Raw genomic sequence first — 15,000 nt, forward strand, 5'->3', positions numbered from 1 at the left:
TAAAGAAAATAAGAACTGTTGTGAATTCTTTACTTATATGGGTTTCAGTATTATATACAGCTATATTTGATATATTCAGGGTTATTATGTAAACTACTTAATGCATAAGTTAGGAACGTACTACGCAATTTTTAGTGGATACCGTTTTTGGCGTAAGTGATGCGTTCTCTGTTACGTGCACGGAGCTGTAAATATATGACGCATTTTCCACCTGTGCAGCATCTCTGAGTGCAGGACAAAGTTATTGACGCCGTAAGTTAATTTCCTGACTGTAGTATTGGTAATGCTAGCTAGATGTTTATACTGCTGAGACTGTCTCTAGTATTAAGCCTCTTATTCGCGGGTGTTTCGCGATCTTTATGATGATTAGTTTGCCACGTGAGACGCACATGGAAGTGCCGCTAGCATCGCGTCTTAACCTATTGATATTGTTATAACCCGTTATGAGAAAGATCATCAGATATTCTATATCTGTTATACTTTAATACCATAATGAGGATGGTGTGATGTATATTAAGTTGATTATATGCTCTGTTTATATGGAGTTTATTTCCTTGTCCTTATTCTGCTAAACGGAGTATGAGAGAGCTGTTAATATTGTTTAGTTTGTAGTTTGCTGTTTTATCACAACCGTAAGTGGACGTTTAAGTTTGACATTCAGTTATTTATTCTGCTTAATTTGTTTGTTACAGAAACTACCTCAGTTGTATACTGCCACGTGTACATGGTTAACTTGCACTAATAAAAGGTGGAAACTATCTGATGACTCCTCCTCTCTGATCAGAGTGCTGAAGTGGTAAACACTATTAAAGAATCGGCAATCAGTGGGGCAATCCCCAACAAATGGTCCTTCGAGCCGGAGCTTTACTGCTTCAGAATGTCATCAGATGGCAAACCAACCTCCCCTCCCCTTGCTGAAACACGAGCAAGACCAGCACGACGATGTCAGACCCCCAAGCGCCTTGAGGATTACATCCTTGACTTTCATCACCGACCAGCCCTTTCCTCCAGTCCTGTTCAGAGGGAGTCAGAGGAGCAGAGAGGAGCAGCAGCCGCAGTGTATACTAGTCAAGCGGATGCAACCCACAGTCCAGGTGGACATCGAGACACGCCCAGTCCGAGTCAAGCAGACATACTAAATATGGACTCATTGACACAACTAATGGAATCCATGAATGCGAGGGAGGAAGAGGAGACAGTTGAAATGGACAAACTTCTCAGAAAATTAGATCAGCTTAAAAAACGTAAGCACCGTCGAAACGAGATGAGGGAACACATCAGATCATTCTTGAGAGAAGAAGAGGAAAATGAGGAAAATGAACCTTCACCAACATCTAGTTCATCAAGCCCTCCGCCCATACCCTCACATACACGTGACACAATGTCACATGTCAGCAAACAGCCTGCTGTAGGCACAACGGTGAGACATGAAGAAAAGACACAGAGGACAGATACTGGTTCTAAAGCAGAGGTAGAGAGTCACAGTCTTGGATTCACTCCAATCCAACCAAATCAATCAAAACCTACAGGCATACTGTATTCTCCCATCTCCTCTGGCACAGCATCACCCGCCTCGCATCTGTCACCACCACTACCACTATTTGAGCCTGGTCCATCTCATTCTGCCAGATTTCTTCCCCTTTATGAACGAACTGTAGTAAACGAAGCTGAACGATTATTCCAGCCCCTTGAGCAGCAGCTGATGTCACCAGTACCAGTCTATCAGCATCCCACGACACCTTATGGCTATCTTGCAACACCACATTCAAAGATACAGCCAGTGAATGCATCAACTTCATTCAATTATATCCCTCCTTGCCGCACAATGATGCCTTCCGCATTACCCTCTCAAACCATGATTCCTGGTTTACTCCCTTCAGTGAGCCCTGCTGCAGTTGTCATTCCTCCACATCTTGTACCATCTCAGACTGCAGCTCCACCGGGTGGTAGCATATCTCAGCGGACAATGTATAGCCCCCCTAAACCTAAAATTCCTGACTTCGTAAGTGACAGTGAAAGGGAATTTGCAAATATGAAGCTGGCACTGGACAATTTGCTTGAGCCTTACCCCGAGCTAACAGAGAAATATAAGTATCATGTACTGTTGGAACATCTTAAACTGCCTGAAGCTCAGATGATCGCACAGTCTTGCCGGCATCACCCATATCCGTATTCAGCAGCTATGCAAGCACTTCAATTACAGTACGGTCAGCCACATCAATTGGCTCAAAGTGAGATAGCAGCCATCCTCACATCACCAGATGTCAAGCCCAATGATAGCCACAGCTTTCAGAGCTTTGCTTTGCGAGTTCACCTCCTAGTCAGTATGCTGCTGTCACTAGAGGGACCCAGGGGGATGGAGCTTAATTGCTGCTCACATGTAGACCGCCTGCTTAGCAAGCTACCAAAGTATTTACGGGATGGCTTCATTGAGTCCCTTCAACAGCAGGGAAAGCTCAACTCCATTAGTCTTAACCCTTATAATCTACAGGACTTTGCTGGATGGCTGCAAGTCAAGGCACAGCAGCAGAGACTTTCTATTCGGTTAGTGCAGCGATACCAGCACGAGAGACTTCCGGGGGTTGGTAAAGAGAAAGCCCAATCTAAACCAAAGGGACCAAGTCTAGTTGTTTATCATGGTGCATCCCCTGCTGAGACTGTGCTCTCTACCCGTCCCAGAGAGCTCAAGCTGAAGAAACCATTCAAGGTACATTGCCTCTTTTGCAACAGTAAAGAGCACTACATTACACGCTGTGACAACATCAAAGAGCAGACGGTTGCTGACCTGCAGAAGTGGGTTACTGATGGGAAGCGATGCTGGCGATGTGCACGGTTTCACATACCTGATCTATGCAACCTCAAAAAGCCATGCAGTGACTGTGGTGGAATACATCTCCAGGTTCTTCACCGTATAGCCCATGATGATCCAACGAACGGTACATCAGGTACGTCAGAGAGTCGTATCTACCTCACACCTGCTAATACGAGCAGAGTGCTTCTTAAGGTGGTACCAGTGTTGTTGCACAGCAAGTTCAGGTCAGTGGAGACTTACGCTGTGCTGGACGATGGAGCGCAGCGAACCATGATCCTGCCGATAGCCATGCATGAGCTTCAGTTGGAGGGTGAACCTGAAACACTGGCTCTACGCACAGTAAGATCCGACATCACTCACCTTTCTGGGTCCAAGATTAACTTGGAAATCTCTCCAAAGAGTGAACCGAAGAGGCGCTTCCAACTACTTGGGGCCTTCACAGCTTCAGGTCTGGACTTAGTAGAGCAATCATACCCAGTGCAGAGACTTCAGAAACGGTATGCGCACCTCCGGGAGCTTCCGTTACAGTCGTTCCACAACGTACGTCCACTGGTCCTGATAGGATCAGACCATGTCCATCTTATCACAGCAGATAGGCCAGTCCGCCAAGGAACGAAAGGTGGTCCGGTTGCAGTGCACACAGCCTTGGGATGGGCCCTACAAGGGGCTGAGGAGAGCACACCAAGCCAACACTCACTGCAGCAGTGTCTTTTTGTGTCAACTGGCTGCTCCAATGACTTGCTCTGTCGTAATGTTGAGAAGTTATGGCAACTTGACGTACTGCCTTATCGAAATGAGAAACTGGTGATTCGCTCCAAAGAAGACCAAGAGGCAATCAAACTTCTTGAATGCCGAACGCAGAGAATTAAGGTTGAAGAAGTCAAACGCTATACCACCCCCCTCCTGCGCAGGCCTGGTGCTCCAAAACTCATAAGCACGATTCAGTCCGTCATGCCTAGTCTGAGGAGCACAGAGCGGAAACTTCAGAGAGACCCAGAGAAAGCTGCTGTATACTCTGGTGAGATTAATAAGCTCATCAAGGCAGGTTATGTTACTAAGCTCCAACCTGAAGAGGTTACCAAGTCGGAGGAAACCTGGTACATTCCCCACCACCTGGTGTGCCACAATGCTAAATCAAGACTGGTCTTTAATTGTTCATTCAGGTATCAAGGTCTTTCTCTGAATGATCAGCTTCTGCCAGGCCCTGCACTCGGCCCATCATTGTTGGGGATCCTTTTAAGATTCAGGCAACACACAGTGGCTGTAAGTGCAGACATTCGCGGAATGTTCCATCAGGTTCGCCTGTTGCCTGAGGACAGACCGCTACTCCGCTTCATCTGGCGAGATTTACATTGTGAGAACTGTCCAGACGTCTATGAGTGGCAGGTCTTGCCGTTTGGTACAACCAGTAGCCCATGTTGTGCCATTTTTGCTGTTCAACAGCATGCTCGCAATAACCAAGAGAGTTATCCAGGGGCTCTACAAACAGTGCAGCAGAGTTTTTATGTGGACAACTATCTGGCAAGCTTTCCAGCGGCATCTGAGGCCAAGCTCACAGTCGATCAACTGCGCAATCTGCTGTCAGAGGGTGGATTTGACCTCAGACAATGGGCTAGCAATCAGCCATCAGTGATAGCACATTTACCTACGGAAGCAAGGTCCTTAGCTGCAGAACAATGGCTGGTGCAGAACAAGACTGATCCAATGGAGCCAACTTTGGGTCTAAGATGGAATTGTGCTGCTGATACCCTAGGATACCACTATCGTCCCATTGAACATGCCGCATTAACGATGAGAACAGCTTATCAAGTGCTAGCAACGCAGTATGATCCCTTAGGCTTCATTGTGCCTTTCACCACGCGAGCAAAAGTGCTCATCCAACAGCTGTGGTCCAAAAAAAGAGATTGGGATGACCCAAACTTGCCGCCAGATCTCCATGCTGCCTGGAACTCCTGGGAAAAAGAGTTAAAGCATCTTAGTGCTATAACCATTCCTCGCTGTTACTCATCAGTCCCTGAGGATGTGCAACGGAAATATGACCTCCATGTGTTTTGCGACGCATCCGAGAGGGCGTATGGGGCTGTGGCTTACTTAGTAGAATACACAGAAGATGACGTTCATACTTCGTTTGTCATGGCTAGATCGAGAGTTGCTCCCAAGAGGCAGCAGTCCATGCCTCGCTTGGAACTGTGTGCAGCATTGGCGGGAGCCCAGCTAGCAAAGCTTTTGAATGATGAGATAACACTCACTATCCAGCAGACAATTCTCTGGACAGATTCCACAACTGTGCTGGAGTGGCTTCAGTCAGACTCTTGTAGGTTTAAAGTCTTCGTTGGGACACGAGTCTCAGAAATACAGGAGTTGACAGAACACAGTGCGTGGCGGTACGTGGACACACAGCAGAACTCAGCAGATGATATTACCAGGGGTAAACCACTCTTAAGTTTTACAGTGCCTGGTCGCTGGAGTCAGGGACCATCATTTCTAAAACTGGGTTCTGAGCACTGGCCAAAGAGACCTGAACGGACAAAAACAGAAGAGTTACCTGATCTGAAGAGTCTCACTATCTGCTGCTTAACCACTACGGAACCAGATCGAACCCGTCTAGATGCCTCTCAGTTCAGCACATGGAAAGAGTTAGTGGAAGCAACTAGACAAGCATGTCAAAAGGTGACAGAGGATTCGTCAAACACTCAGCTCATCGATCATCGCGAAGCAGAATTGGTCATATTGAGAGAGTGTCAAGCTCAGAGTTTTCCTGAGGAAATAGCAGCCCTCAGAGCACACAAACTTCTACCAAGCCACAGTCGACTGATGTGTCTAGCTCCAGAGTGGGATCCAGGGACGAGTGTACTCAGAGTTGGAGGACGATTACGGAGACTGGAAAGCCCAGATGTTGAACAAATTCATCCAATAGTGCTAGATCCACAGCATCCAGCAACAAAGTTACTCATTAAAGACTTTGACGAGCGCTTGTTGCACCCAGGTACTGAAAGAGTGTATGCGGAAATACGGAGACAATTCTGGATCTTGCGGGGACGCCAAGCTGTTAAACACCACCAGATTAACTGTGTATCCTGTCAGCGATGGCGAGCTCAGCCCAAGGTACCACAGATGGCAGATTTGCCACCAGAGCGGCTCAGACTTCTCTGCCCACCATTTTATTCGACAGGAGTGGACTGTTTCGGCCCGTATCATGTCAAAATAGGCAGAAGGATTGAAAAACGTTGGGGTGTCATTTTCAAATGCCTCACCACAAGAGCTGTTCACATAGAGCTTCTCAATTCCATGGATGTGGACGCTTTTCTGCTGGCTCTTAGGCGATTCATAGCCAGACGTGGCAGACCAAAGGAGATCAGATCGGATTGTGGTACAAACTTTCGTGGTGCTGAACGAGAACTGCGAGAAGCCTTTGCAGCGATGGAATCCCAATTAAAGGAGCAGTTAGCAGATTACCAGATCCTCTTTAAGTTCAATCCACCTAATGCTCCTCATTTTGGTGGTGTTTGGGAGCGAGAGGTCCGCTCTATTAAAGCTGCTCTCCAGGTAGCAGTGGGAAGTCAGTCCATCTCTGAAGATGTCCTGTCTACAGTCTTGGTAGAAGTAGAGGGTATTTTAAATTCAAAACCCCTAGGATACATCTCATCAGACATTGCAGACCTCGACGCCATTACACCAAACCTTCTCCTCATGGGGCGGCGGGATGCATCACTTCCACAGGTGGCATATGCCTCAGGAGAAATTGGACGACGCAGATGGCGACATTGTCAAAACCTGGTGGATCAGTTTTGGTCTCAATTTACAAGGAACTACTTACCCACGCTCCAGACACGCCAGAAATGGCACAAACCATCGGACAATCTGACAGTAGGCTCAGTGGTCTTAATTATTGATCCACAACTTCCCAGAGCTCAGTGGCCTATTGGGAAAGTGGTTAAGACCGTGGTCAGTAAGGATGGATGTGTAAGATCAGCAGATGTCCTTGTCAGGGGCAAAGTGTACACCAGGCCGGTTGCCCGCCTCATTCTGTTGCCTGCTCTTGAGAAAGACAACAAAGACTCTTAAAGAATTCTCTTAACTGGCACATTTGCTGCTCAAATGTGGGGGCGGCTGTTGTGAATTCTTTACTTATATGGGTTTCAGTATTATATACAGCTATATTTGATATATTCAGGGTTATTATGTAAACTACTTAATGCATAAGTTAGGAACGTACTACGCAATTTTTAGTGGATACCGTTTTTGGCGTAAGTGATGCGTTCTCTGTTACGTGCACGGAGCTGTAAATATATGACGCATTTTCCACCTGTGCAGCATCTCTGAGTGCAGGACAAAGTTATTGACGCCGTAAGTTAATTTCCTGACTGTAGTATTGGTAATGCTAGCTAGATGTTTATACTGCTGAGACTGTCTCTAGTATTAAGCCTCTTATTCGCGGGTGTTTCGCGATCTTTATGATGATTAGTTTGCCACGTGAGACGCACATGGAAGTGCCGCTAGCATCGCGTCTTAACCTATTGATATTGTTATAACCCGTTATGAGAAAGATCATCAGATATTCTATATCTGTTATACTTTAATACCATAATGAGGATGGTGTGATGTATATTAAGTTGATTATATGCTCTGTTTATATGGAGTTTATTTCCTTGTCCTTATTCTGCTAAACGGAGTATGAGAGAGCTGTTAATATTGTTTAGTTTGTAGTTTGCTGTTTTATCACAACCGTAAGTGGACGTTTAAGTTTGACATTCAGTTATTTATTCTGCTTAATTTGTTTGTTACAGAAACTACCTCAGTTGTATACTGCCACGTGTACATGGTTAACTTGCACTAATAAAAGGTGGAAACTATCTGATGACTCCTCCTCTCTGATCAGAGTGCTGAAGTGGTAAACACTATTAAAGAATCGGCAATCAGTGGGGCAATCCCCAACAAGAACAGATAACTTAAATACAAGCAGCAGCACAAATAAATACTATTGAACAAAGATAAGAATAAAATGAACAATGCTTTTCAGGTTTTTCAGGTCTAACATTAGTTTTTAGGTAGAGAAATGGAATAAAGTAATCAAGTGTAAAATAACCGCACATTTAACTGTTTAAATAAAAAAAATGACGGAGTGATGACGGTGAAATGACTGCTCATATTCGGACGTACGGCAGCACTCGCATGCATTAAACAAATTTTACAAAGAGAGACCGTTTTGCCCTCGTTTTTCTTTTATTATCGCTGTTGTTGTAGTGTATACCTGAGGAGACAGCACGCGTGTCCATCGACAGAAACATACATACAGCATTATTTTCAAGTTACAACCCATATTAAAGATGCGTCATCAGATGTGAGATGAGCCGCGGTGTAAGTGCGTCCCGGCACCTTTTGCTCGGGATCCCAGTTGGGAAACACTGGTCTGTATTGATTGACACCGCGCTGGTTTGTTTAGCACTGTCGAGAGCGCCGTGACCGCGCGCTGAAGGCGTGTCGCCACTCTGTTATTCAACTGCTCTGGTTTTAAAAGCTGTCACACTGAATGCGCCAAAATGCAATAAAACTTGTTTAAGATTTACGGTCGAATGCAACGCACCGAGTGTGAGTGTGTGTGTGAGTGAGTGAGTGAGTGAGTGAGTGAGTGAGTGAGTGAGTGAGTGAGTGAGTGAGAGACGCGCAAAAGGGCGGCGAGAGAACTAAGGAAATGCAGCTGAACGAATATGCGTGCGTCTTTTAAATAGCGTAAACAATTATGAATGATTAATCAATATGTGGCGGCCGGTGTTGATTCTGTGGCGCTCCGCCACAAATGAGTCTGTGTGGGAAACACTGCTATTGCTCATTTTCATCGCTCCACTTCACTCCGATCCTCCGAGCCTGTCAGCCACAGACTGTAAACAACAGCGCGTGCAGCTCCGAGAAGCCCGTCTGCAATACGCATGCGCAGCATTACACATAACGCGTACGCATTATATCGAGAGTTTATCAAACCGTTCTTATCGTTATATTAAGGAGAATTATATCGTGATAATTATCGTTATCGTTTTATCGCCCAGCCCTAATTGAGCATAAATGCAAACACACAGGTGCGTATGTCATACACATACAGATGAACATACACACACGCACACACACATACACACACACACACACACTCTCTCAACACCTGGTTTTGTTAATATTATGGGGTGTATGTTGAGTGTTCAGGTGTGTGTTTGATCAGGTGTGTGTTTGATCAGGTGTTGAGTGTTCAGGTATGTGTTTGATCAGGTGTGTGTTGAGTGTTCAGTTGTGTGTTTGATCAGGTCTGTGTTAAGTGTTCAGGTGTGTGTTTGATCAGGTGTTGAGTGTTCCGGTGTGTGTTTGATCAGGTGTGTGTTGAGTGTTGAGGTGTGTGTTTGATCAGGTGTTGAGTGTTCAGGTATGTGTTTGATCAGGTGTGTGTTGAGTGTTCAGTTGTGTGTTTGATCAGGTCTGTGTTAAGTGTTCAGGTGTGTGTTTGATCAGGTGTTGAGTGTTCAGGTATGTGTTTGATCAGGTGTGTGTTGAGTGTTCAGTTGTGTGTTTGATCAGGTCTGTGTTAAGTGTTCAGGTGTGTGTTTGATCAGGTGTTGAGTGTTCCGGTGTGTGTTTGATCAGGTGTGTGTTGAGTGTTGAGGTGTGTGTTTGATCAGGTGTTGAGTGTTGAGGTGTGTGTTTGAACAGGTGTTGAGTGTTCCGGTGTGTGTTTGATCAGGTGTTGAGTGTTCCGGTGTGTGTTTGAACAGGTGTTGAGTGTTCCGGTGTGTGTTTGAACAGGTGTTGAGTGTTCAGGTGTGTGTTTGATCAGGTGTTGAGTGTTCAGGTGTGTGTTTGATCAGGTGTTGAGTGTTCAGGTGTGTGTTTGATCAGGTGTTGAGTGTTCAGGTGTGTGTTTGATCAGGTTTTGAGTGTTCAGGTGTGTGTTTGATCAGGTGTTGAGTGTTCCGGTGTGTGTTTGATCAGGTGTTGAGTGTTCAGGTGTGTTTGATCAGGTGTTGAGTGTTCAGGTGTGTGTTTGATCAGGTGTTGAGTGTTCCGGTGTGTGTTTGATCAGGTGTTGAGTGTTCCGGTGTGTGTTTGATCAGGTGTTGAGTGTTCCGGTGTGTGTTTGATCAGGTGTTGAGTGTTCAGGTGTGTGTTTGATCAGGTGTTGAGTGTTCCGGTGTGTGTTTGATCAGGTGTTGAGTGTTCAGGTGTGTGTTTGATCAGGTGTTGAGTGTTCAGGTGTGTGTTTGATCAGGTGTTCAGGTGTGTGTTTGATCAGGTGTTGAGTGTTCCGGTGTGTTTGATCAGGTGTTCAGGTGTGTGTTTGATCAGGTGTTGAGTGTTCCGGTGTGTGTTTGATCAGGTGTTGAGTGTTCAGGTGTGTGTTTGATCAGGTGTTGAGTGTTCCGGTGTGTGTTTGATCAGGTGTTGAGTGTTCCGGTGTGTGTTTGATCAGGTGTTGAGTGTTCAGGTGTGTGTTTGATCAGGTGTTGAGTGTTCCGGTGTGTGTTTGATCAGGTGTTGAGTGTTCCGGTGTGTGTTTGATCAGGTGTTGAGTGTTCAGGTGTGTGTTTGATCAGGTGTTGAGTGTTCCGGTGTGTGTTTGATCAGGTGTTGAGTGTTCAGGTGTGTGTTTGATCAGGTGTTGAGTGTTCCGGTGTGTGTTTGATCAGGTGTTGAGTGTTCCGGTGTGTGTTTGATCAGGTGTTGAGTGTTCCGGTGTGTGTTTGATCAGGTGTTGAGTGTTCAGGTGTGTGTTTGATCAGGTGTTGAGTGTTCAGGTGTGTGTTTGATCAGGTGTTGAGTGTTCCGGTGTGTGTTTGATCAGGTGTTGAGTGTTCAGGTGTGTGTTTGATCAGGTGTTGAGTGTTCCGGTGTGTGTTTGATCAGGTGTTGAGTGTTCCGGTGTGTGTTTGATCAGGTGTTGAGTGTTCCGGTGTGTGTTTGATCAGGTGTTGAGTGTTCAGGTGTGTGTTTGTTCAGGTGTTGAGTGTTCAGGTGTGTGTTTGATCAGGTGTTGAGTGTTCAGGTGTGTGTTTGATCAGGTGTTGAGTGTTCCGGTGTGTGTTTGATCAGGTGTTGAGTGTTCCGGTGTGTGTTTGATCAGGTGTTGAGTGTTCAGGTGTGTGTTTGATCAGGTGTTGAGTGTTCAGGTGTGTGTTTGATCAGGTGTTGAGTGTTCCGGTGTGTGTTTGATCAGGTGTTGAGTGTTCCGGTGTGTGTTTGATCAGGTGTTGAGTGTTCAGGTGTGTGTTTGATCAGGTGTTGAGTGTTCAGGTGTGTGTTTGATCAGGTGTTGAGTGTTCAGGTGTGTGTTTGATCAGGTGTTGAGTGTTCCGGTGTGTGTTTGATCAGGTGTTGAGTGTTCCGGTGTGTGTTTGATCAGGTGTTGAGTGTTCAGGTGTGTGTTTGATCAGGTGTTGAGTGTTCCGGTGTGTGTTTAATCAGGTGTTGAGTGTTCAGGTGTGTGTTTGATCAGGTGTTGAGTGTTCAGGTGTGTGTTTGATCAGGTGTTGAGTGTTCCGGTGTGTGTTTGATCAGGTGTTGAGTGTTCAGGTGTGTGTTTGATCAGGTGTTGAGTGTTCAGGTGTGTGTTTGATCAGGTGTTGAGTGTTCAGGTGTGTGTTTGATCAGGTGTTGAGTGTTCCGGTGTGTGTTTGATCAGGTGTTGAGTGTTCCGGTGTGTGTTTGATCAGGTGTTGAGTGTTCCGGTGTGTGTTTGATCAGGTGTTGAGTGTTCAGGTGTGTGTTTGATCAGGTGTTGAGTGTTCAGGTGTGTGTTTGATCAGGTGTTGAGTGTTCAGGTGTGTGTTTGATCAGGTGTTGAGTGTTCCGGTGTGTGTTTGATCAGGTGTTGAGTGTTCAGGTGTGTGTTTGATCAGGTGTTGAGTGTTCCGGTGTGTGTTTGATCAGGTGTTGAGTGTTCCGGTGTGTGTTTGATCAGGTGTTGAGTGTTCCGGTGTGTGTTTGATCAGGTGTTCAGGTGTGTGTTTGATCAGGTGTTGAGTGTTCCGGTGTGTGTTTGATCAGGTGTTGAGTGTTCAGGTGTGTGTTTGATCAGGTGTTGAGTGTTCAGGTGTGTGTTTGATCAGGTGTTGAGTGTTCCGGTGTGTGTTTGATCAGGTGTTGAGTGTTCAGGTGTGTGTTTGATCAGGTGTTGAGTGTTCAGGTGTGTGTTTGATCAGGTGTTGAGTGTTCAGGTGTGTGTTTGATCAGGTGTTGAGTGTTCCGGTGTGTGTTTGATCAGGTGTTGAGTGTTCAGGTGTGTGTTTGATCAGGTGTTGCAGCATCCGACGGACGGCCAGATTCTGCCGCTCCACATGAAGAACGCTCCAGAGCGAGTGGCGGAGATCAGTGTGTGCTCACTGTCCAGCCAACCCATAGACCAGGAGTACAGCCATACAGGAGCCAAAGCCAAAGCGTCAGGTACACACACACACACACACACACACACACACACACACACACACACACACACACACACACACACACTCACTCACACTCACACACACTTACACACACTTACACTCACACACACACACATCATGAGGATGAGAGTGAGCATTATTGGGATGATTTGAATGTGGACTTGAAGTCTGAGCTGCTGATCTGTTTATCTGTTACACTATTAATAACACACAGCGTCAGACACACACACACACACACACTCATGACACTATTAATAACCCATGCTCATCATCACTGAAAGATGCCGAGGGCGGGGTCGATTCCAGGTGTGTGACCTCTGACCTCTGTGTGTTCCTCAGACCGCTCTCCTGATCTGGATAATTACTCTGAGGATGATGATGACAGCTACTCGTCGGAGCAGGAGGGCAGTGATGATGCGGCACACGGACAGGTGAGTGTGTGTGTGTGTGTGTGTCAGATACTCTCTCAATGACTCGATGGCTCAGTGTGATGAGGTCATCATCATCATCATCATCATCATCATCATCACTGCATTGCACTGTGTTACATATCCTGAGCCTTGTGCATTGCCATGTATGCTAGCCTGGGAAAACCCAGAGAACTTCCGGCAAATTTAGATTAGCTCTGCAGTCGTCTGACAAAGAGCCCATTCAAGCCCATTTCTAATCCGTAGAAATCGCGGCACCGATCAGAAACGTTGCTCTACACGATGACGACAGCTCAGCGACGGTGAAGCACACACACCTCTGATCTGGCCTTTCTGTGCTTATTTCCTCACACTAGATCTGATAGTTATGTCAAAATTGTGAATAAATAACTAGCGTAACTGCTCAAGTCTGAAATGTTCTGACACATCTTAAACGACTGAATTTGAATAAAGTTTGAGACTCGTTCCAAAGACTCATCAATATTATTTTATTTTCTAAATATTGCGAATTTGCGTTCTAATCGCAATACAAATGCCTTACAGCGGCGGCGAATGCGATCAGAGCTCGCTGTTTTCTGTTCTGTCAATCCGAGATGTTTCGGTCGCTCTGAGATGCGATTAGGGTTTCCACATTTGACACAAATGTTGCCGTTCTATTGCGCATGCGCAACTTTAACTGCTACTTCGTAACCGTCTACTACGGGAGAACAGCTGATTTGCCGTAGTCAGTAATACGTGACAGATTAGATAAGCAAATATAGTTATGTGGCATTTTAATTGTATCTGTTTATAATTTAATTATAAAAGCAACCATTTCCTTGCTTTTTAAATTACATGTTTCTTTATATTTGGTCAAATTATGTTAAATGAACCATTAAATGAACCATTACGCCGTCTCTTTATTGTTGCTTAGTGATTTTTGCGTTCTTTGGCTACGGCAGTTAAACCTTTACTTCCGGTCGCCGTTGCCGTTCCGTCAGTGGCTGTTGCTTAAAGTCCCTATTATCATATTTCTACAGCAACGGCAAAAGCCGTCAGAAGCCATCGCCAACATCTTCCTCGAAATCACAAACAGAGAATTGCAGTTTCAGATGTTTCTCCGTCGCTCTGCAGACGTCATTATCCGTTGGTGACACACACACACACACACACACACACACACACACACACACACACACACACACACACACACACACACACACACACACACACACACACACACACACACACACACACACACTCACACTCACCCCTTTGGAAGTGATTTGTCTATGAAGCTTTGCCAGACCATAACTCAGTTACTACTGAGAATGCTCTGCTTTTAACCAGGCTAGTTGAATGCTTTTATATACTGTAGATTTTGTACACATACATCTGTTTATATGATCTATATCATCATTGTTTATATGATCAATGTGTGTTTAATCTCTCTTGGCAATAAATCTGATTTCTACTTCCTGTGTTGTAGGATTTGTACGATGAAGATGACGACATACGAAAGCCAAAAAAACCCCGCCGCAAAATGATCCGAACGATCTCAATGACACGAGTGAGGAGCGCTGTCTCTCTATCTGTGTGTGTGTGTGTGTGTTTGTGTGTGTGAGAGTGTGTGTGTGTGTGTGAGTGTGTGTGTGTGTGTGTGTCTGTATGTGAGTGTCTGTGTGAGTGTGTGTGTGAGTGTCTGTGCGAGTGTCTGTGTGAGTGTGTGTGTGTGTGTGTGTGTGTGTGTGTGTGTGTGTCTGTATGTGAGTGTCTGTGTGTGTGTGTGTGTGTGTGTGTGTGTGTGTGTGTGTGTGTGTGTGTGTGTGTTTGTGTGTGTGTGTGTGTGTGTGTCCCATCTCACATTATTCACATGAACTCTTTAACTAGAGTGTAGATTTGTAACCTGGTGTTAGGCCGTTAGTGACTTCCTCCTGAACTCATCATGACTGTCTCTTCATTCACAGCAACCCAACTTCAAGCAGAAGTTTGTGGCATTACTGAAGAGATTCAAAGTCACAGATGAGGTGAGTGTGTGTGTGTGTGTGTGTGTGTGTGTGTGTGTGTGTCACGTCATCTTTATTTCTATCGCTCTTCTCCAGTGCCGATTGTGTCAGAGCAGCTTCAGTGTTAAACAGGACAATACTGCAGCAGAATTAGATTGGGCTGTACAGTCGTTCTGGAGTAAACAGTGATGTTATCAGCTTATTTTAATTTATCATAGAGAGACAATGTTGGCAGATCAGGATTATAGTTTATAGAATTAAATAAGACTTCATTAATTAATGTTATTTGTATATTTAGTTGAATAACTCTGATCATAATGTTAGTGTCCCCAACTGAGCAAGCCAAGCCAAAG

At 45.4% G+C, this 15,000-nt stretch overlaps 1 protein-coding gene across 2 annotated transcripts in view; it reads left to right on the forward strand.

Moving 5' to 3' along the window:
- zmp:0000000755 (phosphofurin acidic cluster sorting protein 1) overlaps positions 1-15,000 on the forward strand; it is a 54,459-nt gene that overhangs the window by 13,190 nt on the left and 26,269 nt on the right. For both annotated transcript variants that reach the window (XM_067421258.1, XM_067421259.1), the window contains exons 5-8: positions 12,085-12,232; positions 12,574-12,665; positions 14,131-14,211; positions 14,609-14,668. In XM_067421258.1, coding sequence (XP_067277359.1) covers positions 12,085-12,232; positions 12,574-12,665; positions 14,131-14,211; positions 14,609-14,668 — 381 coding nt within the window. The remainder of the gene's footprint in view (positions 1-12,084; positions 12,233-12,573; positions 12,666-14,130; positions 14,212-14,608; positions 14,669-15,000) is intronic.

Source organism: Pseudorasbora parva, chromosome 17 (assembly GCF_024679245.1).
Source record: "Pseudorasbora parva isolate DD20220531a chromosome 17, ASM2467924v1, whole genome shotgun sequence".
NCBI classification, from domain to species: Eukaryota; Metazoa; Chordata; class Actinopteri; order Cypriniformes; family Gobionidae; genus Pseudorasbora; species Pseudorasbora parva.